At 39.5% G+C, this 27,461-nt stretch overlaps 2 protein-coding genes across 6 annotated transcripts in view; one reads left to right on the top strand and one right to left on the bottom strand.

Moving 5' to 3' along the window:
* Positions 1 to 12,570, top strand: part of mapk8a (mitogen-activated protein kinase 8a) — a 120,370-nt gene extending 107,800 nt beyond the window's left edge. Inside the window, exons 11-12 of the mRNA XM_087982346.1 lie at positions 1,877 to 1,954; positions 8,931 to 12,570. Of these exons, the coding sequence (XP_087838472.1) occupies positions 1,877 to 1,954; positions 8,931 to 9,076 (224 nt within the window). The 3' untranslated portion in view covers positions 9,077 to 12,570. The remainder of the gene's footprint in view (positions 1 to 1,876; positions 1,955 to 8,930) is intronic.
* Positions 12,571 to 22,343: 9,773 nt separating this feature from the next.
* Positions 22,344 to 27,461, bottom strand: part of arhgap22a (Rho GTPase activating protein 22a) — a 388,741-nt gene continuing 383,623 nt past the window's right edge. For all 5 annotated transcript variants that reach the window (XM_087982560.1, XM_043678818.2, XM_087982561.1 and 2 more), the window contains one exon: positions 22,344 to 27,335. In XM_087982560.1, coding sequence (XP_087838686.1) covers positions 27,110 to 27,335 — 226 coding nt within the window. In that variant the 3' untranslated portion in view covers positions 22,344 to 27,109. The remainder of the gene's footprint in view (positions 27,336 to 27,461) is intronic.

Below are 27,461 nucleotides of genomic sequence, written 5' to 3'. Positions count from 1 at the left end.
ACGAGTTGTACGAAGGGTCTGTTTCCATGCTGTACATCTCTATGACTCAATTCGGCACTCCCTCAACATGGGAAGGGAACTGAGTTAATGTGGGGATTTTCACAAGCAGAGAATTTTCGGCAGATTGCTGCTTAGCTCGAACTTTTCTCTAAGTCAGTGTTGTTCTATGTTCCTTGCTAGGTCTTCTGCATCCAGTTTCTTCAGAATTGAGCAGCACAGCGATCCCTCAGTAAGCTGTCAGATGCCAGTTGGGATCAGGGGGGTTGGGGACTAACCTATCATGTGGGTTTGAAAATTCAGTGTAGATGTTTGTGAATGGATGAACAGGTTGGTTGGGAGGGTGGGGGGTGTCGGGGGGGGTCAGTGATTGAGGGTGGCAGGTGTTTAGTTACTTTGATGTTCAAATAGGTTTTCAACTGTCCAGTATTTTCTGGGCAGCTACTGAAATAAAATACTTCAGAAATGCTCAAAGTCTCCGACTCTGGGTTCAGAATCCGAGGGGGTCCTGGGGAGCAGGGGAATTGGTTTGCAAGGTCGAGCATCCTCCTCCGTTCCCACTGAGACCAATTTCTGCAGAGTCCAAATGTTCATGCTGGGTAATACATCTGGACTCCAATCCAGAAACCAGAAGATCTGGGCCAAGTCATACTCATACAGCACTGAAACAGACCCATTGGTCCAACCAGTCCATGCTGAGCATAATCCCAAACTAAATAGGTTGACTGCACTTAGCCCAAGTCCCTTTCCAAACATTTCTTATTTATGTACTTATCTAAATGGCTTTTAAGTGCTGTAACTGTACCTGCATCCACCACTTCCTGTGGAAGTTCATTCCACATGCAAACCCCTCTGTATGAAAAGAACTATTGCTCCTCATGACTTTTTAAAATTTTTCTCCTCTCATCTTTACAAATATGCCCTCTAGTCTTGAAATCCCCCCCCCCCCCCCCCAGGGAAAAGACATCTACCAATCACATTATCTATACCCCTCATGATTTTATAGACCTCTATAAGGTCACCCGCTCAAACTCCGAAGCTCCTGTGAAAACATTCCCAGGCTATTCAGCTTCACCTTATAATTCAAATTTGATAAACTTCCATCAGAATTTAAAAGGTTAAAGATGTAATGGGTTAAAATCAACAACAGAAGCAGAGAAAGAAGGGAGGGGGAAAATCGGCTTAGGACAGAGGTGAAAAGTGGGAGATTCTGTAATAGAATGCTGGTAAAAGGCAATGATAATGAGGTAAGGCATAGAAATGAAAGATTTGTCTGGTGGAAGAATAAGTGAAGCAGTAGAATAATTTCCATCAGCAGCTGTCTCCAATCCAAACCAGCAACAAAATCAAACATCTCAAAATGGGCTCAGATTATGACCTGAAGTTGTTGAACTCTTTAGAGAATCTAGAATGCTGTAGATCAGCTGATTAAACCCCAAAGTGGCATTCCTTGAGCTTGCGTTGGGAAGCTGAAAGAATTACAATGACAGGCAACTGTGTCCAGGATCGCACTTGGGAACTGGATGGGAATATTCTGCAACGCAGTCACTTCAACTGTATCTAGTCTTCCCACCACAGAGGGGACCACAGCATGGATGCTTTTTTGCAGTGTACAATCCCTAAAACACACCTTGTTTCTCCCAGGAAGTCTGCAGTAATCTCTGATTATTGTTCTTTCCTTTTCGGATTTTCACGGAAACGGACTGATTTTGATGAGCCTGGAACGTGTGTACTTCTGGGTTTGGTATTTTCAGGCTGACTGCCAAAGCCATTGTTTGTTGCTAAGTGGTGCTGGTGTAATAGCTTTTGCAACCTCATGATTATTACACCCTGTGTAAGCCTGTGCTTTAATAAACAGATTAATCTCCTTTGTCTGCAGAGTTGATATACAAGGAAGTACTGGAGTGGGAAGAGAGGATGAAGAATGGTGTTATACGAGGCCAACCACCTTCTTTAGGTTAGTTATTGCAAGAATATTTTGGTACCGAATTTCAAAGAGGGCACATTTGCAACATTAATATCTTCAGTCATCTACAGAGGTTTTAAGATATTTAACACTACCTGAATACTAGTTAGTTTGAAGTGATTCAGAATGGATGTTCTGATTCAAGTTGAACTCATTGGTCATTGGTTTGATTCCAAATGAAGGAAACACATTAAGTAAATAAAACATTTCTGCATTTGAAAGGTTCCAATCTTAGGATCTGGCGATATAGATAGAACAGTACATGCGTATTAGAAAGGATAAATTGTTTTTAAAAGACTGGTAACTTTGTATCCACCTGGAGTTGAGACCAGTTGCACTCTAATTGTTGAGCATTTTCAAGACCATTATTGCAGGGTCGAGGGTAGAATTGGTAAGCATTTGATGGTGATAGTTTTTGTTCAAAAACATAACTATAAACAGTGCAGCACTACCATCTGCTGGGAGCACAGCATCATTGCATCTTAATTCTGCATCAGTAGAATTTCTTGCTTGTGCCTGTTCTGTAGGTTTGTCCTCAATTATGACATGACTGTAGAATTGTATAGTCCAAACCCGCCTCAGGCGACTGACTGTGTGGAGTTTGCACATTCTCCTTGTGTCTGCGTGGGTTTCCTCCCAAAGTCCAAAGATGTGCAGGTCAGGTGAATTGGCCATGCTAAATTGCCCGTAGTGTTAGGTAAAGGGGTAAATGTAGGGGTATGGGTGGATTGCGCTTCGGCGGGTCAGTGTGGACTTGTTGGGCCGAAGGGTCTGTTTCCACACTGTAAGTAATCTAATCTAATCTAAAACCCCAGCAAGATATCTGATCTCGCCTACAGTGGAACCTGATGGTGAGACTATTGAAAAGAAAAACGTAACGGCCTAGCTGAAATGATTAGTTTAGTTCAGTATTTGAGAAGAATTGTATGTTAATTTGGCTTGCATCAGTTTGAAACCCCATGGTCTTTAAGTTACTTATTATTAAGGCATAACCTTCCAGCATAGTTCCCTAGCCAGTTGCTTGTGCAGATGTGCTTGTCCAGTTGTCAATACACATTCTATTTCCTCAATTTGTACATGTGTGTGTTATGAACTTATTTAATATCTCCAGGAATCAGGGAATGGTAACAGTCCTGCATTGATTGGATGTAAATTTTTATCATTTTGGGAATTTTGTTAACTGTTTTTTCCAGTAAGTTCATTGCTTCTGTAAACTTGCCTTGATCACTTGCTTTTTCGTAGAGTTCATCATCTGAAGGTTAGCAATCACTCTATTTGAATAAATCTAAATAATCGATTATGCACCTCATTCTGTGTCACTGAGTTTGCAACAGTTTAGCTGTTATTACAGACAACGGCAACATATTTGAATATTATACAATACCTATGTAATTCTGCATAGAAATTTGATTAAATGAATTAACAAAGAACTATAAGGCCTATATGCAGCAAGTGAAGTCTGCACTGAGTTAATTATACCGTGCAAGATGTCCTTTTGCAGTCTACTTTCAATTCTAAACTACTTAACTAAAATTATCAGATAATGGTTTTAGCATAACATTCTGACTTTCCACATTATTTGTGACTTATTCTTAAGGATTAGAAAATTCAGTTTCTTTAAGGGAAGAGAAAGCTCTCTCTCCTATCAGGAGTAGAAATCTACAGACTTTACCTCCTTTTCAATGCCAGCTTGTCATTGTGCCTTCTCCCACTATTAGTTTAAATTCACCGCAATCTGAATCTGTAATTATGATAGTTACTTTGCTTGCACTTCATACTTTGCATACTTGCCAATTAAATATATTAGATTTTAGATTAGATTAGATTCCCTACAGTGTGGAAATAGGCCCTTCGGCCCAACAAGTCCACACCGACCCTCTGAAGAGTAGCCTACCCAGACCCATTTCCCTCTGACTAATGCATCCAACACTGTGGGCAATTTAGCATGGCCAATTCACCTGACCTGCACACCTTTGCGACTGTGGGAGGAAACCCTCGCAGACACGGGAGAATGCACAAACTCCACACAGTTGCCCAAGGCTGGAATCGAACCTGGGTGCCTGGTGCTGTGAGGCAACAGTGCTAACCACTGGGCCACCATGCTGCCCTAATATTTGTGAGCATACAGTAGCTTGATATGTTCATCTGTGCAATTGGTCACAGCTCTCATCAGATCTCTGGGCACGGAGAATTTGTGTATATTTAAGGCCAAGATAGATTCCTGATCAGTGCAGGAATCAAAGGTTACAGGGATAAGACAGGAAGGTGGACGTTAGGAATATCAGATCGGCCATGATCCTATTGAGCAGTGGAACAGGTTCAAGGGGCTGTTTGGCCCACTCCTGTTTTTATTTCACATTGTCTGATAAGCAACAATTTATAAATAAGGTGTGTCCCATTAAGACAGAGGTGAGTTTTATTTTTTTTCTCCTGAGTCTGTGGAGCAATCTTCCCCTGAGAACAGTGGAGGCACAGCTATTGCGTAGAAATGCTTATATCATTAATTAAAAGGGAATGAAAAAAGAGCAGGCAAGTGAAGCTGAGGTGATGATCAGATCAGCCATCATCTTTACTGAACAGTGCAGCAGGCTCGATAGGCCAAATGGCTTGCTCCTGCTCCTGATTCTTTAGTTTGTATATAACCATCCACTTGAATAAAATTTAGAGGCTGCAAGGATGCAAATGACTTTGACAATCGCCCATGATGGAAGTGAGCCACCTTCAACAATAAAGGGGCCCATCCTTATTCCATTTTACTTTTATGTTTAGGAGCACTTGGTAAAATCAAACTAGTATTTCTTTTTACGGTTGAGTATGCATGAAGAGGGGATCATTCCTGACACTTCTGATCCTGATCTTGATTCCAGTTGGTCAGCTTATTGCTGAAGGAAGTATGCCTGTAGCGGTTCAGAGCATTTACGTTGTACAGGTGGAAGGGATGTGTTTTATCTGAACATCCAAAAATCAAAAAGCTCTGAAATCCGAAGGTTTTTTGTGAAGTTTTTTTTCTCATTAACAAGGTTGTTTGGTGAATCAAACCGTTAACCCAAGTCGATACCCACTCGATGTGCGTCACTCAGATGTGACGGGGGAGGGGCGTGGCCAAGCACGTTCTTACTTAGTAGCCTGCTCCTCCCGTAAGATTTCTTAAAATGTCACCATTATATTGTCACTTATTCTGAAAACCGAAAAATTACAAATTCCAAAAAACAGCTGGTCCTGAGCATTTCAGATAAAGGAACGTCTACCTGTACCAAAATGGCAAAGAGCTGCTAAAGGAAGCAGTCAGAGCAGCTGACCACTTCACTCAAATGACCAAAGTAAAGCTTTGAGCAGGGACTTGTATTTGGTATGAGGAAGGATCATCCCTGACGTCAGATGGCGACATTACAGAACTGCAGTAATTATTCGCTTTTGAAGAAGATTTGATGAATGAATGTGTTTTCTCTTTGGATTATGTTATGTTACTTTCCCACTCGCTTGGATTTGTTAAACTTTTGTTAATTATGTTTCGTAAACGTTGGGAAAGGAAATCTCAACACAAACCACTGGAAAAGTTTGTTTTTCAGAAATTCCATGAATGAAAACTGAGTCAGTGTGATGGCCTGCACCTTGGTTTCTCACATCCCTTTTTCCAGGTTTCCAAATCTGTCAGTTTTCCAGATCCTTGATTCATTGCTCGGATCAAATCTCTGATCGCAAGCCAGCACTTGGACTATAAGACTTCACTGTACACGATTAGTTTTCACTGAGAGCTAAAATATCCCCATACCTAAATATGTGGTTGATTTTCTCCCCTGTCCAATAGTGTGTGCGCTTTAAACTACACTTCGTTTTTCCTAGTGTACTTACTGGCGTGTTAGTTTTGCCATTTATCTGCAATCCACACTTAGTATCAAAAAGTGCTGGACATCACAGCATCACCGTGTCGGTGAAAAGAGCAAGCCAACATTGAAGACTCATCTGAACTCGAAACATTAGCTTACTCTCACTCAATGAACACTGTCCAACCCATTGTGATCTCCTGCATTTTTTTTTTGCTTTCAGTACACATTCCAGTATCTGCAGTAATTAACTCCCTCGTTCAGTTGAAACTGATGAAATGAGGGTGTTTAACCCAATCTTTTGGCCAATGGTCTCAGAACTAAGTAAACACAAATACCATTTTAATTCCAGATCCTTAACTTATGGCCCCTTCTTTAAATCTAGTTTACTTCTAATTACCGATCAATAAGCTTGCACAGAGGGAAAAAAAACCCTGCAGTCCTAGCCGCAGATTCAACCTGATTGTTACGAAGAGGTTTGAACTGGTTCCCCTCTTGTCCCCCAGTTTCTGGATTGGTTGTAAGAGTGAATTTGAAACGGATCAGAGGTTGCCAGTTATCTATGTTTACCTCTGTGACACTTAGGATAAAGAAACTAAGACTGCCAAAATCCTTGCATTACTAAGCTGGGAATTGGTGTTGTCGAATTTAGGTAAATATATATAAAGTTTTTAAAAACTGCTTGTTTTGTGCTATAGGCATGCAAAGGTGGTAAAGAACAAATTAACATTGGGTTCATGAATGAAAGAAATGTGATAAAATGTTTTCTTGATGTGGGGGACTCTTTTTAAAGATGCATCACTTCAATTGATGATAGGTAGGATAGTGAAGAAGGCGTTTGGTATGCTTTCCTTTATTGGTCAGTACATCGAGTATAGGAGTTGGGAGGTCATGTTACAGCTGTACAGGACATTGGTTAGGCCACTTTTGGAATATTGCATGCAATTCTAGTCTCCACCCTAATGGAAGGATGTTGTGAAACTTAAAGGGCGCAGAAAAGGTTGACAAGGATGTTGCCAGGTTTGGAGGATTTGAGTTATAGGGAGAGGCTGAACAGGCTGGAGCTGTTTTCCCTGGAATGTCAGAGGCTGAGGGCTGACCTTATAGAGGTTTATAAAATCATGAGGGGCATGGATAGGATAAATAGACAAGATCTTTTCCCTGGGGTGGGGGAGTCCAGAACTAGAGGGCATAGGTTTCGTGTGAGAGGGGAAAAATTTAAAAGGGACCTAAGGGGTAACTTTTTCACACAGAGGGTGGTGTGTGTATAGAATGAGTTGTTGGAAGTGGTGGAGGCTGGTACAATTAAAACATTTAAAAGGCATCTGGATGAGTTTATGAATAGGAAGGGTTTGGAAGGAAATGGCCTGGGTACTGGCAAGCGGGACTGGATTAGGTTAGGAAATCTGGTTGGCTTGGACGAGTTGGACTGAAAGGTCTGTTTCCATGCTGTACAGCTCTGATTGTCTCTACGTCCTGGGCACACTGGTGCTGAGTCAGTACCTTCCTTTAAGATTCTCTGTTTGCAGTAGTTATACTTCTTCAGATGATTTACAGCAAATAGGATGCAACATTTGAGAGAAAGATGGGTAATACTGTTGTCCCTTTGGTTGTCCCATTGATCTCTCCTGTTTTACGATGGTTCAGGTGAGAGTAGCTTTCACTGTTTTTTTTCCCCTTCTGTACATAGCAGTCAAAGGTGGCTGTTGTCATGAGACAGGTTTTCAGACTGCAAAGGAGAAAGTGAGGGCTGAAAATGTGTTGCTGGAAAAGCGCAGCAGGTCAGGCAGCATCCAGGGAACAGGAGAATCGACGTTTCGGGCATAAGCCCTTCTCCAGAAAGTGAGGGCTGCAGATGCTGAAGATCAGAGCTGAAAATGTGTTGCTGGAAAAGCGCAGCAGGTCAGGCAGCATCCAAGGAACAGGAGAATCGACGTTTCGGGCATAAGCCTGAAGAAGGGCTTATGCCCGAAACGTCGATTCTCCTGTTCCTTGGATGCTGCCTGACCTGCGTTTTTCCAGCAACACATTTTCGTTTCAGACTGCAAAGTCATGGTCTCCAAATGAGCTGTCATGGTGATACCATCAAGTATTTGGATTCTCCCGCAACCAAAACCTTTCTTTCCAGAACAAATTGCATGCACATAAAATGTGGGTCAGGCAAAGAGCACAAGGAGCAAACGTACATCGACCAAAAACAGCAGCCATTCTCCAAAGATAGTGCTGCAGGAAGTAAGCGCTTGGTAAAGTGGTTTTGGATGTTTGTTTTTTTTTTTGCTCCTTTTTTAAAAATGAAAAACTAACGAGCAAATTCTACAAACTGGGATTAGCGCCTTATGTCCCATTGACTCCCACCACAGTACTCAGCGCCCCAACCCCTGCAGTTCTGTGTGTGTCTCTGACGTGGTGATGCCATTGGTGCAAGCCCTCTTCTGACTCTTACCCCTCACCTCCTGGGCCACATCTGTGATTGTGTGCTGGCCATTTTAGTATTGTGAATAATTATTCCACTTCCTTGCAGGGAGGTTGTCAGTGGAGTCTTGTTTGCGCTGTCTGTCGAGCTTTGCATTGATATCCACAAAGTGCAAGCTCTTGGAATAATCATTGATGATCGTATTAACAAATGTGAAAGTTCCTGGGATCATGTAGGCATGTTCTTTTGAAGTCCACTTCAGAAACTCAGATTTGACAAGGTTAACATCGCAGAAACGTCTGGCAGTGAACTCAGAGTCTGCGATGTCACTTAAAATCCATTGAGTATGTAAAACCAGCTGATCACATTCAAAATTAATATTTGATCTGACTCCTCTTCATGACACTGCATTGTTGCTCTAGCCATAGTGTCAGAATGTCAGCTGTAAGAAGACATTCTGAACTCATTGCTGCAAGATTTGCACATTAAAACAAATGTTAACAAGGTGATATCTTTTTCTTTACTCATGGGATGTGGGTGTTGCTGGCTGAGCCAACATTTATTGCCTGTCCCTAGTTTCCTTTCAGGTTTCAGCAGCACAAGTACACTGTCCACAGAAGTGTCTCTTTATGCTGTTTGTTTATCTGATGTGGTTGGTTTGTGATTGTAACGTTGCTGAGAACAACATGTACACTGTTACTGACTGACTTCCTTATTTCTCATAGCACAGGTGCAGCAATGATCAATGGCTCTCATCATCCATCATCATCTTCATCTGTCAACGATGTGTCCTCCATGTCAACAGATCCAACGCTGGCATCGGATACCGACAGCAGCCTAGAAACATCGGCGGGACCTCTGGGCTGTTGCAGATGACTAGCCTCCCTCTCTCTGGGGTCTTATTGTTTGCGCTAAATTTTAGAGAGGGTAGACCAGCTTTTTAAAAAGCTCCAACTGTGTTTTAATTTTATTGGAATCAGTTTCCCAGATAGAGTACAACTTTCAATTATGTTGGATATACATACAGTAACTCAATACAGCAACCTTAGTACAGGGCAAGTAACCCTAAAGCATGACTTGTAACAGACAGATATTTAACATCATTACATTTGGGTCTGTTTTGGGAGGAAAAATGAGCTCAAAATACAAACAAGTTCCAGAGTCCAGATCCGGTGCGTAGAGGGATGACTTAGTTAGGCTACTTTTTCTCTCTCACACTCTTGCATGAAGTGGTTTTACACAATTTAAACATTCTAAGGTCTTTTCTAATCTAGTTGGCTCTGGCTTAATGCTAGTTGTGGACTAGGACTACAAGTCATTATGTGTTGAAAACGTAGAATACCAGTGTCTGCAATAAATTTTGGTTGACTGTGTGACCTACCTGTTTACATTACACATCCAAAGCTGAAGCCGAGTGTGTTTTAGATGTTAGTGCAGCCACTTTGGATAGGCAAGGCTACTGGGTTTAACACTAAGAGTATTCAAACTGATGGTAAAGACTCGTCAGTTGTTTAAGGTAATAGAGACTTGAAAATGGGAAGAGAAAATGTGGCATCAACGACTGAGCATCACAGACGAATTCTGCACAAAACCAGTTCTATATCTTGAGTCAGTGCCAGCACCAAACTATTTTAATAAAAATCAGCTTGCCCCGAATAAGCTGTTCCTTGTAATTAAGTGATTTGGTTAATTCCTTTGTTGTATTAGGAGTTCACAGGATATAGTGCCCTGTAATAATCATGGTTTAATTTGTAACTAGTTTTACCTAATACAACTTGTCAAAATGCCAACCTTGACGAGAATCAGTGCAGTAGGGTTATGTTTCAGGCAAACATTACAAGCTTCATGAGTTGACAGAACTAACTTATCAAAAGAGGTTTTTAAATAATTGATGAACTACCTCACACAATCAATGTACCATTTCAATGCCATCGAGTTGCTCGCTTTCCTACCATTCAGTACAATGATGGAATGTAACAGTTTTAATTTATTTCCACTGTTAAGTGTCCCTGGTCCCACCACCAGGAGTCCACCAAATTCACAGCTGAAACTATTGTGTAGAGGGAAACATTGTTATACATGTACTTTGTTTGTTAGAGAGATGTTTAATGCATTTTGTATATTTGTTTTCTCATAGTTGATGTGCAATAATATTTGCAAATTGTGATACAAATTTTATTGTAAAGATGGGATAGCTGTGATGTGGTATACTTATTTTGGACCCTGTTGGAATGTGAAGGGATTGTAGGCTTTTTTTCCCCCCCTTTTTAACTTTAGTTGGACTAGTGTAAAATGTAAGATTGTAATAATGCCATGGTTAGGTAGTTGAGGGCATGGTGCCTGCATCTGCTCCTTGGGTTAGTTTATTTTTTTAAGTGTATACCTGGGCTGAATACTTATTGGTTACACATTGATATCCAGTATGGACTGCAGGAACACTTGCAGTGAATTGGATATTACAGAAAATAATTGAGATAATTAGTGTTAATGAACAATGTTCATCTTTTAATAATGATTTTGTACTGAAAATAGCCATCTTTAGTTAGTTATAGTTAACAATGGAATGAAAAATTTGATTTTTCATGTCTCGTGAGGACAACAGTGAGCCAACCTTGGAGTTTGCACTATAGGATATTGTGATGTTCATGTTTATAGTGGATTGAGTGAACTAAGGTGTGCAATCTTCTAGGGCATGGGGTGATTTACAGATTTACTCAAACAATATCTTAATCAGTCTCTGAAATGCTAACTCCATTTATTAACAATTCTCTCAATCTCCCTCAGTACAAGTCCCAGCTAAATCCTTTCCCATTGGGATGGGATTATCATTTTGATGCTAATTATTTTGTGCCAGAATTTCATTTAAACTGATTATACTGGTTACAATAGGATTAACAGTAGAATTGAATTGCATTTTAGACTCCATGCAGAATAGTAATCTTCTGGATTTTTTTTTTCTCCCCAAAATTTAACTGCATGTGAAGTTAAAAATAAGCTAGCTTAATTAGATGTAAACTAATTGTCAGATTGATTTTAGGATTTTGCTGTGGAGCTTAACACATTGCATTTCCCCTAACCTCGTCCCTGTGAGTGCAGTGAAATTATCTGCACTTTGCATAACAGACAAGACCAACCTTTTATTTCCATCTTTAAACTGAGTAGCTTACCAGACCATTTTAAGAAAAGCATTTGAGTTAATAACGTTGCTGTGCTTCTGGAACCTGGATAAGGGAGGTCAGTTTTCTTCCCTAAAGGACAGTAATGAGCTATATGAAAACCTGTTATCAAATGGTTGCTACTACTGATACTAGCATTTTTAAATTACTTCATTCGTAAAATTGAATTACCTCCACTTCAGTGGGATTTAAACTTGTCTCCTTTCATTAGTCCAGGTCTTTTTACCAGTCCAGTAAGGTAACCACTAAGCTACCAAATTATTATAAGTGTATAGATAAATCTTCACAAACAATGCTGCAAATGTACAACAGATCAGACAGCCGTTGGGGGATAAATTGGTTAATGTGTGTGATATCATCCAGTTATCAATTCAGGAAATATAAACTTTTTCCTCCTTTACAGTTATTGACTGTCTTATTCTGTATGTGGCAGCATTTATGTGTTTCAGTTACAAAGTTGGTTTTTAGTGTCTTAAATCACAGGGATATTACAGCACTGTTATCATTTTAAAAACCTGCTTTGCCTTCCAATTAATACTTTGCAAAATAATTTCTCCTTTGTTTCACACAATGCTTATTCCCCATTCAAGTCCTTTCCTGGAAAAGTACCTATTTTTCACAAATTGTTTGTATCTTCATGTAGTTTTACTGTTTCCATGTGTCATACAAATAATTCTGTTGTTGGTGCCAAATTTGTAAAAGGGTTGAGGGAAATAGTTACCGGTAACTGTAAGGTTTTCACAAAATTTGCCAGTCACTCGCAGATTCCCTTGTTTGAGCTAATTCCTTAAGTTAGTTTTTCTTATATCCATAGTGATTCTCAAACTTATGACATTTTACGTGAAGCTACATTTTGTGGATTTGTATTTCATGCTTTGTCAATGCTCCGTAATCTTCCAATATGGAGAAAAATAAATGTTGGAAGTGTAATTTTCACTTGTGATCTGACATGTTTTATCTCTCGTGATGGATGAGGGGGTGTGGACACATGGAGAAAAGTGATTTTATTTCTTTGAAAAAAGTTGATTGTCACTCCAATAGCCCCAAAGTTAGTCGTTGGCTGCTTCCAGTCACTTGGCTGACTGTTCCCAAGATGCAGTAAACTTGCTTTTTCTTGCATTGATCCGCTTTCTAATTGCGATGTGCATTTCAACAAAATGCATTGTTTAAAAATAAATAAATTATGGCACAGGGTCACTTTGTTGGTTTGCTTTCTTCCATAAATTTATGGATGTGATTAGAATTGGGTGGGTTCTTGACTTAACAAACTGACCTCTCGACAATAACACTGAATAAGCAAAGAGTACAATTTAGAAATGGTGTATTGACCCTCTACCTATGATCCTGAGCTTGTGTTGGAGACAACCGAGTGTTAAATTGTCAGCTTGCTGCACAAGTACTTAAATTAGATAACTGACATTGCAGAAAGTACTCTGTCTTAATGGTGATCCTCTGACTTCCTGGTAACAAATGAGTTGTCAACTGAAATATTGCAGTTTAACAGCATTTACTCTCTTTGCCTATACTAATTACATGGATGCTCACAGAATTAATTTGAACATAAAAACTGAAAAGAACTGCAGGTGCTGTAAATCAGAAACACAAAACAGAATTGCTGAAATAGCTCAGGTCTGACAGCACCTGCAGAGAAATCAGTTAATGTTGCAGGTTGAGTGACCCTTCCTTATTAATTTGAACAGGTTTGATTTTGATTTTTGATTTAAGCTTTGACATATGTACTGGAATAGAGTAAAAAGTGTATGTCACCACACATCTTAGGTGCGAAGGTACTTCTATACAAGTAGTAACATAGAAAATAAAGTTAAAAGTAAAGTGTAACATAGTATAAGTAGAGAAATAAAGAAATGAAGTTAGAAGCGAACGTTACAGTCCGATTTAAGTGGAAAAGTAAAGCTAAAGTCAACAGTTAATAGCATTTGAAAATATGGCACATTGCATGGGTCCAGATGATTGTCTAGTTTATTTACTGTAGATGTTGCCAGGTGCCAAGCTTTCCACGAAAGTGGCTTGTTGCAGGCTCTGTCTTTCACTCCACAAAGACCTGTCATTAATCTGTCTGTAACACTACAATTGCCAAAGCCAGCTGAAGTTAGGTTATTTGTCATTTCTTTGGATTGTGAGATTTGGTTAAAGAATGTAGATGTAAGTTATCTAGAGATTTAAGGTAGCAATTTGTTTGGGACACAGTCTATTGAATATTGCACACTAATAATCATCTGGCATCCAGTTCAGGCTGATAATGTTAGAACATGTGGCATGACATGTGGCATGTGTCATGCCTGAAATGTGGCATGACACCTTTCTGTTGGAGACATCTGTAGATTTTAATATAAACTCTTTTATAGTTTGTGAGAAGATTTGTAGCTTGGGTGCTCGTTGTTGTGGTTCTGTTCGCCGAGCTGGGAATTTGTGTTGCAGACGTTTCGTCCCCTGTCTAGGTGACATCCTCAGTGCTTGGGAGCCTCCTGTGAAGCGCTTCTGTGATGTTTCCTCCGGCATTTATAGTGGTTTAATTATAAATGCCGGAAGAAACATCACAGAAGCGCTTCACAGGAGGCTCCCAAGCACTGAGGATGTCACCTAGACAGGGGACGAAACGTCTGCAACACAAATTCCCAGCTCGGCGAACAGAACCACAACAGTCTTTTATATTATATAATATAATATAAAGATTTTAAGATAGAAGTCTCCTGTTCAGTCAATGACCCTACTTCATTTAACATTGAGACTTTCAGATAAAATAGATTGAATACTGAAAAATATTTACTCTTGGTTCAAGTCTTTGTAGAATATAGAAATCACTAACATTCGGTTCCAGCTCGTGGGCTGCAGCATTCCTTGCTCATAAGCACTTCTTTCCCACTGTTTGTTGACAATGTAGTTAACTACACTTTATCCATTGAAAGTACTGTGTGAATAGACATCCAGGTGTTGGTTTCCTTGTTATCTTTTGAATATATCATAAGTGCAAAGGTGAGAGGTGTCACTTTTTGGACACTGCTGATTTGTTTCATTCTGCTTCAAAAACATTTTCTTCTCCTTTCTGGACATTTTGTGTTGTTCAATTTCTTGTCTTTTCCATTTCAAACAGCAGTCTACCAAAGCAGTAGCCAAGCCTAGTGTTCAGTGCGCAGCTGCAGTTAATTACCACCTTGGCCACCTCATTGCGGTTTTACCGCGCTGTATTTTCTTGGCAAACTTGGTACGTTTATTTTCCTTAGCAATGTTTCTGCTTAAGTGCAACTTTGAGTATTTATTTGAAATGTGTATGTATAATTGTCTAATATATGGGCAGCTTAATGCTACATATAAGATGAATGTGTGTGTGAATTACAAATTTGTGACCTTTTATTCAGAAAGTGGAAGGAAGAAGGTTTTTTTATAGTTTGGTGACTAAATCAATATAATTGAGATTGAATTAGTGTTTTCTTGAGAGACAGCAATCTTTATTAGAATACTATACATATTTTGTAAGGTTTTTGAAAAATGCAGAGTTTTGTGTAATCTTCATGTCCCTCCTAAAGAGGGTGCTGTTCTTTGATAGGTTCGTAGTTAGTCTTGTGAATCTAGCACTGATATTGCACACCTTTTTAACTGCAAGTATCAAAGTATTTTCTGACTACCATGTATTTGTAGTTAAAACATAAGGTTTTCTAAATATATAGTTACCTTTGATTAAACTGAGGTGTGTTTCATAAATTCTTGACTGTTCCTTATTGAGCTCAGTTGGTGCAGACAAGGTGATAAGTTATAGAATCCCTACAGTGTGGAAGCAGGCCATTCAGCCCATTGACTCCACACTGATGTTCTGAAGAGCAACCCCCCCCCCCCCCCCCCACCCCACCCCCCACTTACCCTAGGATTCTGCATTTCCAGTGTGTCATCCACCTAACCTGCACACCTTTGGTCTGTGTGGGAGGAAACCCACATAGACATGGGGAGAATGTGCAAACTCCACACAGTCACCCAAGTGTGGGGTCAAACCCTGGTCCCCGGCGTTGTGAGGCAGCCGTGTTAACCACCATGCTGTCCGATGACTTCCTGCACCCTAAACTATTGTCCTGTGAATCTGTACAAGATTTGGAGGAAGATTTTTTAAAATACAAAATGATTATGAAATGTGACTGCCAGTGTGTAAAATATTTTTGAAATTCAAATAGGCTGAGGACTTATTTCTAGTGGTGACCATGGACCTTCCGTACTTAAAGTCATAGAGTTATACAACACGGAAACAGACCCTTTGGTCCAACATGTCCATGCTGACCAGACATCCCAATTTGACCTCTTCCCATTTGCCACCTCTTGGCCCATGTCCCTCTAAACCCTTCCTATTCATATATACCCATCCAGATGCCTTTTAAATATTGTTGTACCAGCCACCACCACTTCCTCTGGCAGATCGTTCCATACACCCACTACCCTTTGTGAGAAAAAGTTTCCCCTCTGGTCCTTTTTAAAGCTTTTCCCCACTCACTATAAACCTAAAGCACCCCACCCTTGGGAAAAGGCCTTGGCTATTCACCCTATTCACGTCCCTCATGGTTTTATAAACTTCTGTAAGGTCACCCTACTACCTCCAAGGTAAAGAAGCCCCAGCCTATCCTGCCTCTCCCTATAGTTCAAAACCCTCCAGTAAGGATGTTTTACCAGGGTAAGGTTGAGGGAATTGAATTGCAAACTTTATTTAAAGCTGCTCATTGTTTAGTATGCAACCAGATCTACCAGTGGGAGGTTAAAGTATATAGTTCTCTAAGGGTAGATGTTTTTGAAAAATGCAGAGTTTTGTGTAATCTTCATGCCCCTCCTATAGAGGGTGCTTTAGGGTGTAGGTTTGCTCGCTGAGCTGTAGGTTTGATATCCAGATGTTTCATTACCTGGCTAGGTAACATCATCAGTGGCGAGGGTGCTGTTCTTTGATAGGCTCATATAACTGTTAGTCTTATGACCCTCGCACTGATATTGCACACCTTTTTATCTGCAAGTATCAGTGTTTTCTGACTACCATGTATTTGTCGTTAAAACAAGGGTTTCTAAATACAGAGGTGCCTTTGCAAAATATGTATAATACCTTTGTAAAGCTAAAGTTATATTCTAACTTGACATTGGGTTATATTCCTGTGACATTGGAGCTAGAAAAATTCTTTGGTCAATAGGGGTTAAGGGTCAAGTTGACTTTCTCCCTATACAATTAAGTGGATATTTTCTGTTGTTGGGCTGTTTCTGTACGTTGGAAATTACTGATTTTAGTGGTATTTTAAAAGACCTAATTTATTGACACCATTCAATTTTTAAATACAAATGCAATACCTCTGTCAGAAAGTGGAATTTTGTTTTTGAAAACGTGCCACAGAAAACTGCATGTGAAATTGCAGCATGTGAAATTGCAGCATGTGAAATTGCAACACGTGAAACACCAGAGTTGCAGTTTGCATTGCTGAATCATCTTCCATTGCTTTAATGGTAAGTCAGCCATTCCAATCTTACAAAAAGATTGTTGGGAAGGCTATACATTGGGTTGACGTGTGGAGTTTGTAAGAGCACTCACCAGAGATCTTAGACTACTTTTTTTGATTGCAGGAAAGTAAGTGTTTTCTTGCTGGTTGGATTTATCAATCTTAAACTGCAAGAATAAATCCTTCTTGTTTTGGTCTAAGGAATATCCATTTTGAAATGTTACATTGTGTGAAGCTTAATTTCTTGCACGCACTTAACCTGTATATTTACAGAAGAAGTTTGAAGAACTAGTACTTTAATGTATTTTAAATAGTTTATACAAAGAACAGCACATCTTAGTTCATTCTTAGTGGCACAGAAATATTTTTGACAAGTTCTGGCACTGAAGTTGTGTGCACAGGTGTGTGCACGAATTATAAGCTGCTGATTTGAATATCTTTCTCAAACTTCTGTTTTTGAGAGGTTCACTGAGCTCAGTTTTCTGACTTCTCATGTGTCCAAGTCTCTTATAGAAACCAAAGAACATTAGATAAACGTTTCTTGTCTTACAACCGAAATAGTAAATTTGATTTTATGTTATCAGATAACAGCTAAAGGAATTTTCAAAAAATAATTTTGAATACCTTCATCTGGTTCAGCATTATTTAATTGCTGATTACCAATAATCCAATTTGATTTGTAATCTCCTTTTTGATTTTTAATTGGCTTTTCCATTACTGATATTTTGCTTGTTCAGCTGTGATTGTTTCAACTGTTCTATGAATTTTAAACCCAAGCCAGAAAGTTTTTTTTTGAATCACTCAACTTGTAAGGACAAAGGGCTGACAGAGAAAATGTGCACTGTTAAAGCAAGTGGATTCTTCTGTGGTTTTCTGTGAAAAGGCATGATGCTTTGTAACAAAGTATATACTGAGTTATGACATTGATTTGCTGTGGTGGCTGAATAATAGTTCATTTATTCCCTGTGTTGCTGGTGGTTTTTCCATGTCAAATTCCATATCTTTTCAACTTTCTGTGGAAACGATAAATAAATCATAACCTTAATTATTAGCATACGTCTTTATCCATCCGCTCAACTTTCTATCAGACTTTTTCTAAAGACAATGTAACTGGGATAGATTCTAGGTTCAGACAGGGAGAAGTGGATTTGAAGATAATAGGAAAGACAAAAGTCGAGGCAAGGTTGAGCCAGAGGGGAGTGGGTAGATGGATTTGATTAAAAACAGGCTGGGAAACCTGTTCCAAAGGGAATTGGAGACACATTCTAACTGAGGAAATTTGGAAATGATGACCAGCAGTTGTATGTGGGATCTCTTCTACAAATTGTATCTGGAGTCTCTTGTCCTCAGATTTTGTTTCCTCTCTTTTTGATCCTCTGTTTTTGCACTGATTAGATTTTGGGGGGGAAAACAAAATCTCCTTACCAATCTTATCACCAAAAAATGTTTCTACCGTATTTTGCAATTAGGAAAGCAAATTCACAATTATGGTCCAGCTTCAGGATTGACCAGTTTCAAGTTGAAGTGTTTACAAAATAGGAACAGGAGTAGGCCATTCAGCCCTTTTTGAACCTGCTGCACTTTTCAATATGATTAGATTAGAATAGATTCCCTACAGTGTGGAAACAGGCCCTTTGGCCCAACCAGTCCACACTGATCCTTCGAAGAGTAACGCACCCAGACCCACTTCCCTCTGACTAATGCACCTAACACTATGGGCAATTTAGCGTGGCCAATTCACAGGTGATCATTCAACTCAGTCCCCTGTTCCCACTTTCTCCCCATGCCCCTTCATCCCTTTAGCCATAGGAATTATATGTAACTCCATATTGAAAACATTCCCTGTTTTGGCCTTGACTGCTTTCTGTGGCACAGAATTCCAAAGGCTGGTTGCTCTGAGTGAAGCAATTTCTTCCCCTCTCACTGATTTAGGCTGGGCTGTCCCTACAATATCCAGGTTAGACTCTAGCATCCTGACAATTTGCAAATAGGCATCATTCTGAACTCTCTTTTTCAGCTGACAGGTACAAAGTATAATTACGTTCCTCACAGGCAGAATGTAGATAATATGAATGGCTTCCAAACATTGAGGCAGCATTGCATTTCCATTTTATGTAATTTATAAGTCCCTGCATGGGGCCCATGTCGCAACTGGAACGTATGACCTCCCTTTACTAGGAAGTATGAAATATGCATGGTTAACAACTTGTTTGCTGTTGTCCAAGTTTATGGTTTTACTTGTTTCTATTTCTGTTTAATGTGCAAGTTCCAAGAACTTTTTTTTAATCTTAAGCCTTATGGAGTCTTTGCACAAGACATAAATACCTGCCTGATGAAAGTGGGTACTGCAGATGCTGTAGATTAGAGTAGTGCTGGAAAAGCACAGCAGGCCAGGCAGCATCTGAGGAGCAGGAAAATCGATGTTTTGGGCCAAAGCCCATAATCAGCAATGAGCTTCTTGATGAAGGGCTTTGGCCCGAAACGTTGATTTTCCTGCTCCTCTGATGCTGCCTGACCTGCTGTGCTTTTCCAGCACCACTCGAATAAATAACTGCCTGGCTGCTGATCTTGGTCATGTTCAACTGCTGGTCCATTCATTCATAGAATATGGTCACAGTTAAAAGCTAGCTATCCAAAAAGGCTAAGTTCCTAACCTCCAACATGAAATTTCTTTAAAGGTTGAGATGTTTTAATAAAAACAAAAGCTTTCTGAGGAAAACTGTTACTAGCATTTAAAAACCTTTGTTTTATGCATATTACATGTTTTTTTAAACAAGTGTTTAACACTAATTTTGTTGTAGTAAGAACTTAAATCACACATTCTGAAAGTTTTGAGAAGATTTGTAGCTCAGGTTGAGGTCCTGGATGTAGGTTTGTTTGCTGAGCTGGAAGGTTCATTTTTAGACGTTTCATTACCATGCTAGGTAACATCAGTGAGCCTCTGGTGAAGCGCTGGTGTTATGTCCCACTTTCTATTTGTGTTTTATTATTTTAATCAAAGGCAGTAGTTATTTCAATTATGAAACGTTACTGTCTTAAAAGCTTGACCTTTCAAAAAAAATTGCAAAACCGCTTTTATTCTTCCATTGACTATCAAATATATGATTTGCCATCAGCGTTTGTAGTTTTGAGATTGTCTCTGAAATCAGCCAGTGATAGTTAAAAACAAAGCATTTCCTACTTGAGACTATGATTTGGAGGTGCTGGTGTTGGACTGGGGTGGACAAAGTTTAAAAATCGCATAACACCAGGGTATAGTCCAACAGGTTTATCTAAATGTACAAGCTTTCGGAGCACTGCTCCTTCAGGTAGCTAGTTGGGCAGGAATGTTTTGAAAGCTTGTACTGTACTTTCAAATAAACCTGTTGGACTATAACTTGTGTGATTTTTAATTTTGTTTTTAACTCTGAGGATGAGGAGTGTGGGGATAAATCAGTTTAAGCTGATTACAATGGTGGGTTATTATGAGGAAGCTGTTTTAGTTATTGCTCTGATGGCTATTACAGATGATGAATCAGTTTTTTTCAAGATCAGGGAAAAGCAAAATTGACCAGTTTGAATTTCCATGCTTTGAGTGGCGGTCTGATATATTGAAGTTCTTCCTGAAGTTTGACAGAACTGCAAATTCAGTAGGATTTCTTCTGGGGAGTGAAAGAACTCTGCATGGAAACATGTTTGATTGAACTTTTAATTAGCCTGTGGCCCTTTTTAAACAGGAGACGCTGCAGTTGAAGTTATTTCACACCAAGAGGTGAACCACCTTCCAGTTCAAATTGAGGGGTGAGTGGCAAATTCAGTGATTAGGTTACTGTGGGCAGTTATTGAGCAAGCGCACTTCTCAACAGGTTAATAAGAAATTTTTAAAACCAAAACTGAAATTGCAGGAGGAATCAGAGTTTCAAGAACTGAATGAACCACTGCCTTCTTCTCATGTCAGTTTTTACTGTGGAGAAGGGTATGTTGGCTAGAGAATGCAGGGAAACACATCACAGAAGTGGAAGTTCTAGAGGTCTTAAAAGACTATAAAGGGGGATAAATCTGATATGATTCAGTGTATCCTAGAACCTTATGGGGAAGTAAAGGAGGAAATTGCAAGCCCTTTGCAGAAATATTTCACCATCTATAACTACAGGTAAGATGCCTGGTAATAGCAGGGTGGCTAATGTTGTGCCATTATTTAAGAAAGGTTGTCAAGAGAAACCAGGGAACTATAGACTTGTGAGTGTGACTTTGGTTGCGGGCAAATTGTTGGCGATGATTTTAAAGAATTTAGAGGCAAAAGTTGATAGCATTGCATTGTTTAAGGAAAATCATGTCATACAAACTTGATTGAATTTTTTGAGGAAGTTACCAAAACAATTGAGAGCAGAGCAGTAGATGTCTACTTGGATTTTAGTAAAGCCTTTGACAAGGCTCCACGTGGTAGACTAATTAGTAAAGTTAGGTCACATGGGATTCAAGGTGAACTTGCCAATTGGATACATAACTGGCTTAATGGCAGGAGACCGTGGTGGAGGGTTTTTTGGACTGGAGACTTGTCACCAGCGGGGTTCCATCGGGATCAGTTCTAGGCCCTGTTTTGTTTGTCCTTTTATATAAATGATTTGGATGAGAATATAGAAGGCATGGTTAGTAAGTGTGCGGACGACATCAAAATTGGTGGGACAGTTGAGAGTGAAGAAAATTATCTAAGATTGAGGGATCTTGATCAAATGGGCCAATGAACTGAAAAATGACAGATGGAATTCAATCTGGATAAATGCGAAATGTTGCATTTTGGTAAAACAAATGAGGCAGGATTTATGCACTTAATGGTAGGGCCTTGGCAGTGTTGTAGAACAGCGGGACCTAGGAATGCAGATACATAATTCTTTGAAGTTTGCTTCACATTATAGACAGGGTGGTTCAAAAAGCTTTTAGTATGCTTGAAGAAAGTGAGGACTGCAGATACTGGAAATCAGAGTCGAAAAGTGTGGCGCTGGAAAAGCACAGCCGGTCAGGCAGCATCTGAGGAGCAGGAGAGTCCTTCATTATGCCTGAAACGTTGATTCTCCTGCTTCTTGGATGCTGCCTGACCTGCTGCGCTTTTCCAGCACCACACACTCAACTTTTAGTATGCTTACCTTCATTGCTCTGCCCTTTTGAGTATAGAAGTTAGGAAGACCTGTTGTTCAGGACATTTGAGGCTTCTTCTGGAATACTGTATCCAGTTCTGGTCACCCAGTTACAGGAAGGATATTATTAAGCTGGACAGGGTTCAGAAGACATTTACCAGGATGTTGCCGGGTATGAAAGGTTTGAGTTATAAAAGGCTGAAGAGGTTGAGACTTTTTTCATTGAAATTTTGGAGGTTAAGAGGTGACCTTTCATGGAGGTTTATAAAATCATGAGGGGTATAGATAGGGTTAATGAGTATCTTTCCATAGGATGGGGGATTTCAAGACTAGGGGGCACATTTTTTAAGGTGAGAAGAAGAAGACTTAAAGACATGAAGCAATTTTTTTAACACAGTGTTGGCATGTGAAATAAACTTCCTGAGGAAGTGGTGGATGTAGGTACAGCTACAACGTTTAGAAGACACTTAGATAATTACATGACTTGGAAAGTTTTGCAGGGATATGAGCTAGGAACAGGCAGTTGGGACCAGTTTAGTTTGTGATTATATTTTGGCATAGACTGGTTGGACCAAAGGGTCTGTTTCTGAGCTGTATGACTCTAAAGTAAATCTCTGCCTTAAACATGGCATTGTAAAATTTTAATTGCCAGTAGGTTCACAAAATCATAATCTGAAATATGTACCTGATTTTATTGTCACAATTAAGTTTGCTATTTGTGTGATCCACTCCATGGGAAATAAAAGTTTAAATGTGAAAATGATCAAAATAATAAGAATTTGATATTTCCCTGTGTACTTGACAAGTTAACAATTATGATCAAAACGCAACTCTATTAAATGTTGACTTAACTGCTATGTTTTTACAGCAGGTTTCATTATTGCAGGTTTCCGTTATTCACAGTTTTAACTCCTTAAACTATTCAAGATTTAAATGCCTTGGAAAACTGTGTTCCAATATTATGGACAGGATGGGTGATGAAGGAGGTAGTTTTGTTTTGATTAAACAAGCTAACACTGGAGGACTCTAAGCAGAGATTTACCTTTCTGCATGTATCATTTTCACAGCACTGTTCACTAACATTAAATGACTTCCACCAAACTTAACTTAGAATGTTTTGTAAAAACCACAAATTGGTCATTGTTGTTTCTCTTCAAAAGCATAATATATTCAATACAAGAACAGTATAAGAGCCTGTTCACTTAACAAGCTCGTTTTCAAATAGTGCAAAAAACAATGAAATACATCAATAACATTGGACATTTAAAAATCTGAAATGTCTCGCAAAAGACATGCTCGAACTTCAAACTGTATGTGCAAATTCGTTCACGCTTCAAGCAATAATTTATTGATGCTCAGTACAGGCCTTATTTTCAAAGACAACTTCATTATTTTAAGAGATAAATGCATGGACTGTGGGGAATGGTTTGTAAGTCATCTGCAAACATGGGTCCACAAGGCACAAAAATTGGCTATCTTGCCGTCCCAATGATTAGCGATTTAATCTTCAAAAATAAGGCATATATATACATTAATACTGTTGTCACTGCATCTGCGTAGTTACATGTCCTATTTTCAGACCAGCAGGTAAATAGTCTGCTTTTTAGTTGCTTCGAGTTGCTGTAATTATGTGACATACAGCTGCTTCAACAGCCAGCCTGTCCAGAAAAAACAAAAGACACAGCACCACCACTGTCCTGAGTTTATACGCAAACATGTAATGGAATTCTGCATTGCTAATGGATTCAAGCTACATGTTATCCAGCATTCTTGTCAGATCGTTTCCAAATGTAAACAGAATGTAAATAACTGGTACTCAGTGAAGACAAGGGGTTTTATTTCTGTGCTAACACTGTCTGATATTGTACACTCCCACAAGCTGTTTGTATCCCTGTCATTTTATTTAAACATCCAATGAAGAATGCAGCGAAGACTACTTCAAGGCCTCCGTCCCATACACTAGAGTCCAAAGTAATGGAGATTTGAAGTAGATTTGAGGCCTGAATGGGATTGGACTTGATCATATTGTATTGTGTAATTGAAGAACCTAAAATCTATCGTTTCACTCATTACGTGAGTAATGGTCTTTGGCAGCAGAGGTGAGCTGAAAGACAAAATAAAGTAAGCTAAACTTTTGATCAGTAAATGTAGATTTATACAAATGTCACAAATTGCTACAGTTGGTTTCCTTGTTAGGACAGTATTCCATCAACAGTACGGTGAGTGGGTTTGTGGAGACAATTGCAGTTAGTGGACTACTTCCACCAGTGAGTGGTGCCAATGATAAAGCCTCACGCAAGCTGTGCCAGAGCAAAACCTCATGGATAAGAAGCTGATTTGGTGGACTTTCCACCCAATATTAGAATCAACGTGTCATGGTGAACCTGTTTGATATTAAAGAAGACTTCTCCTATTTTTCCCATTTACATTCCAATTCCTCATCTCTCTCTCAAGCCGAAGTTTCAGATGTTCTCACTGAATGTTTCTTGGCATGTTTGTTAGTTCATTTGTACAATTGTGTTGTCACTTAAAGCACTTGCCTTTCAAACAGGTTATCCCCCACCTAAAAGGTAACATCATAGCAATAATTGAGGACGAGAGTTTGTTTAATTGACAGTGTGAAAAACACCTTTATAAGAAGGATCTCTTTCTGTGCAGTACATCTCTATGCCTCTAAACATATACCTGACATACAGGATAACATCCATTTTTCAACCATTCTGATCTACTTCTAACTTGTTCCTGTAGTTATGGTGAGGATTGCAACAATAAATAGACTATTTTGACGTGGATGCTAACTAGTAATTGAATCATTCAGTCCTTCTGTGGAGTTTTGTTGAAACACCATTAATTAAACATAGTGATAATTAATAACAATGTAATGCTGCACTGTAGTACTATGGTTGGCATAGGTGCAAGAAGTTTGGAACATGCAGATTATGTAAATTGGAATAAACCAAGCCATTTTCTCAGCTGTCAAAAAAAATGGAAAATGCACCTGTTGTTCTGTGGCCATCGCTAAGCTGGATTTTTCCAAACACTTTCTTCTTTGGAATATGGCTTTCTTTTACTGATGTGAAAATTTGCTGTAAACAGGAAAACACAGCCTCTCTCCTACAATAAGAGGAATTGTGCCAAAGGTGTCTTATGTCTGAGCAGTGCATCATCATTTTGATGCAGTGTGTGGAATTCAGCAGGATGGCTAGAGTGACTGTGAAGTAGGTTGAAATGTTGGGTGACAGTGTCAAATTTTTGGAATGCACAGTCAAAGGAGTTAAACATACCCAGCACAACCGGGTTGCAGTTTACAGATGGGTCTTGTCTCAGGAGAGTTCAAAATGACAGCCAATGCATTATCACAAGGAGTGTTAAAACATAGTTCTATATACAGTAGGAGAAACCTAATTAGAATTTGAGGGTTGGTCTGTATTTTGAACACCATCCTCCAACCTACCAAGTGAAAGGTGATAGTTCTTATCCTCCTGAGTGAGCCGTTCTGTGTCATGTCTCCTGCACAATAATCAGATGTGGGTGAAATGATGTTGGCTTGACACTCTAACACAACACAGGACTCAGTAATGCATTTCATTTCTGATAATCTGCATTGTGACTTGTAAATGGAATTCTTATTATGTTTCAGTTAGCAATTTATGATCGACTTCTACCTTTTCCCTTCAGATCTACTGTCCTTTTCGAAAAAGTTATTCCTTCATAGAATTCCTACAGGCCATTCGGCCCATTGAGTCCACAAGGATCCTCCAAAGAGGATCCCAGCCAGGCCCATCCTAACTCTGTAACTCTACATTTCCCATGACTAACCCACCAAGCCTGCACACTAGGGGAAATTTAACATAGCCAATCTACCTAACCTACACATCTTTGGACTGTGGGAGGAAAGCAGAGAACAAGAGTAGCAATTTAGATTTTTTTTTAAATCAATCCGTTCAGACACCTTCATGACATCTCTTAGAAGCAGGTTGGACTTGAAACCGGGCCTTTTGCCTCGGGGTAGGGACACTACCACTGTGCCACCAGAACCCCACAAAGAGGGGCCATTTTACGATGCTGAATTCAGGCATCATTTCACAGAAGCATTTTCATGACTTACTGAGATGGTGTTTTGTTTCAGTTCCTAGCCCAGTCAGCTGGTCTTCTAATTGCTTTCCTCTCCTCTCAATCTCTGCCTCTACAGATTGGGCTCAATCTCAATTTCTCATCATTACTGTCAATGCCAAATGACATCAGCTTCTTACTGATACAAACATTCAAATAAAACTGCACTCAAATCAAATTTACTGAATTGATGTGCACATGTGCACCTCCAGGAGGCAGACTTGCACAGCATAACTAATGCAGAATACACTTAATAAAGTTCCTGTACACTTTGCTCAATTTAAGTACTTTTCAGATTAATTTCTAATCTTTTATGGCTAACAGAGAACAAACTGCCCATTCAACTTGGCACTGAGGTGACTGTGATGGTAAGTTTGTAATTTGTGCATATCTACAGAAAGATTTTATTCCATTATGGAACAGTGAGAGACCTGGGACAGGCAATATAACTCAGGTTTCCTGTTACCATTGGTCCAGTCTGTCTTAAACTGGTAGCTTTTAAAATAAGTTGCTGAATTGGATTCAAACTTGATGTCTTGGGCTCTAAGAGTGAAGGACTGACTGACTTGGTATTGTGTTCAGCCCTGACCAGTCTGATAGTCTGTGCAAATATCATGGACGTTATTTTGAGTCCACCCAAAATGTGAAAGCACACAAAGGCAGCTCCTGCCGGACCCTTGGGGCCAAATGAGTGGTCTCGCCCCATCAGATTACACCACTGTTTCTCAAATGTGCATGGTATAGAGGGTGGCACACTCCCTGGCCTGGAGATAAACCAGAAGCCAAAGCAATTAGCCAAAGATTCTTTTCAGGAAGTGAATATGTAAACAACCTGTGGGAGCTACAAGCCTTTCCAACATAAAGAAAAACACAGGTAGTACAAAATGGAATTGTCTATTAATACTCTCAATGCATTAATCCATAACATTAAAAATAAATTTCATACGTTCCTTATAAAATGTCAATGAAGTGTAAACGGTGTCTTTGTGGTCTTGCACATTGCAGTTTTAAGAACAGGAAAGCAACATTTTGCTATTTGGGTTTGGCTTCCTTGGCTTCCAGTGTCAAGTCTCCTAACGTGGCAAAGAAGTCCTCCATCTCCTTCTGCAGAAGCTGGTTTCTCTTCTCTGCGTCTTCGCGTGCCCGTTCTGCATTGCGCATCTTTATTTCAAGCATGGTGTATTTCTTCTTCCCTTGGTCCAACTCCTCTTCCAGTCTGTTCACTTGTAATCTTAGCTCTGTGCTTGACCCTTCAAGCCTGAAAAAGGGATACAATTAATTTAGCTGCTTTTCACATCAGATGTTTGATTTTTGGAACCTAATGTGACGCAAGTTCCATATTAACAAAGTTACCAGAATGAAGGGAGTTTGCAGGAACCCCTAA

This window comes from Chiloscyllium plagiosum, unplaced genomic scaffold, assembly GCF_037043375.1.
Source record: "Chiloscyllium plagiosum isolate Xiang-an unplaced genomic scaffold, Cpla_swu_hap1 HiC_scaffold_43, whole genome shotgun sequence".
Lineage (NCBI taxonomy): Eukaryota > Metazoa > Chordata > Chondrichthyes > Orectolobiformes > Hemiscylliidae > Chiloscyllium > Chiloscyllium plagiosum.
The sequence above is the reverse complement of the archived record's forward strand: the minus strand, read 5'-3'. Positions and strand labels throughout refer to the sequence as shown.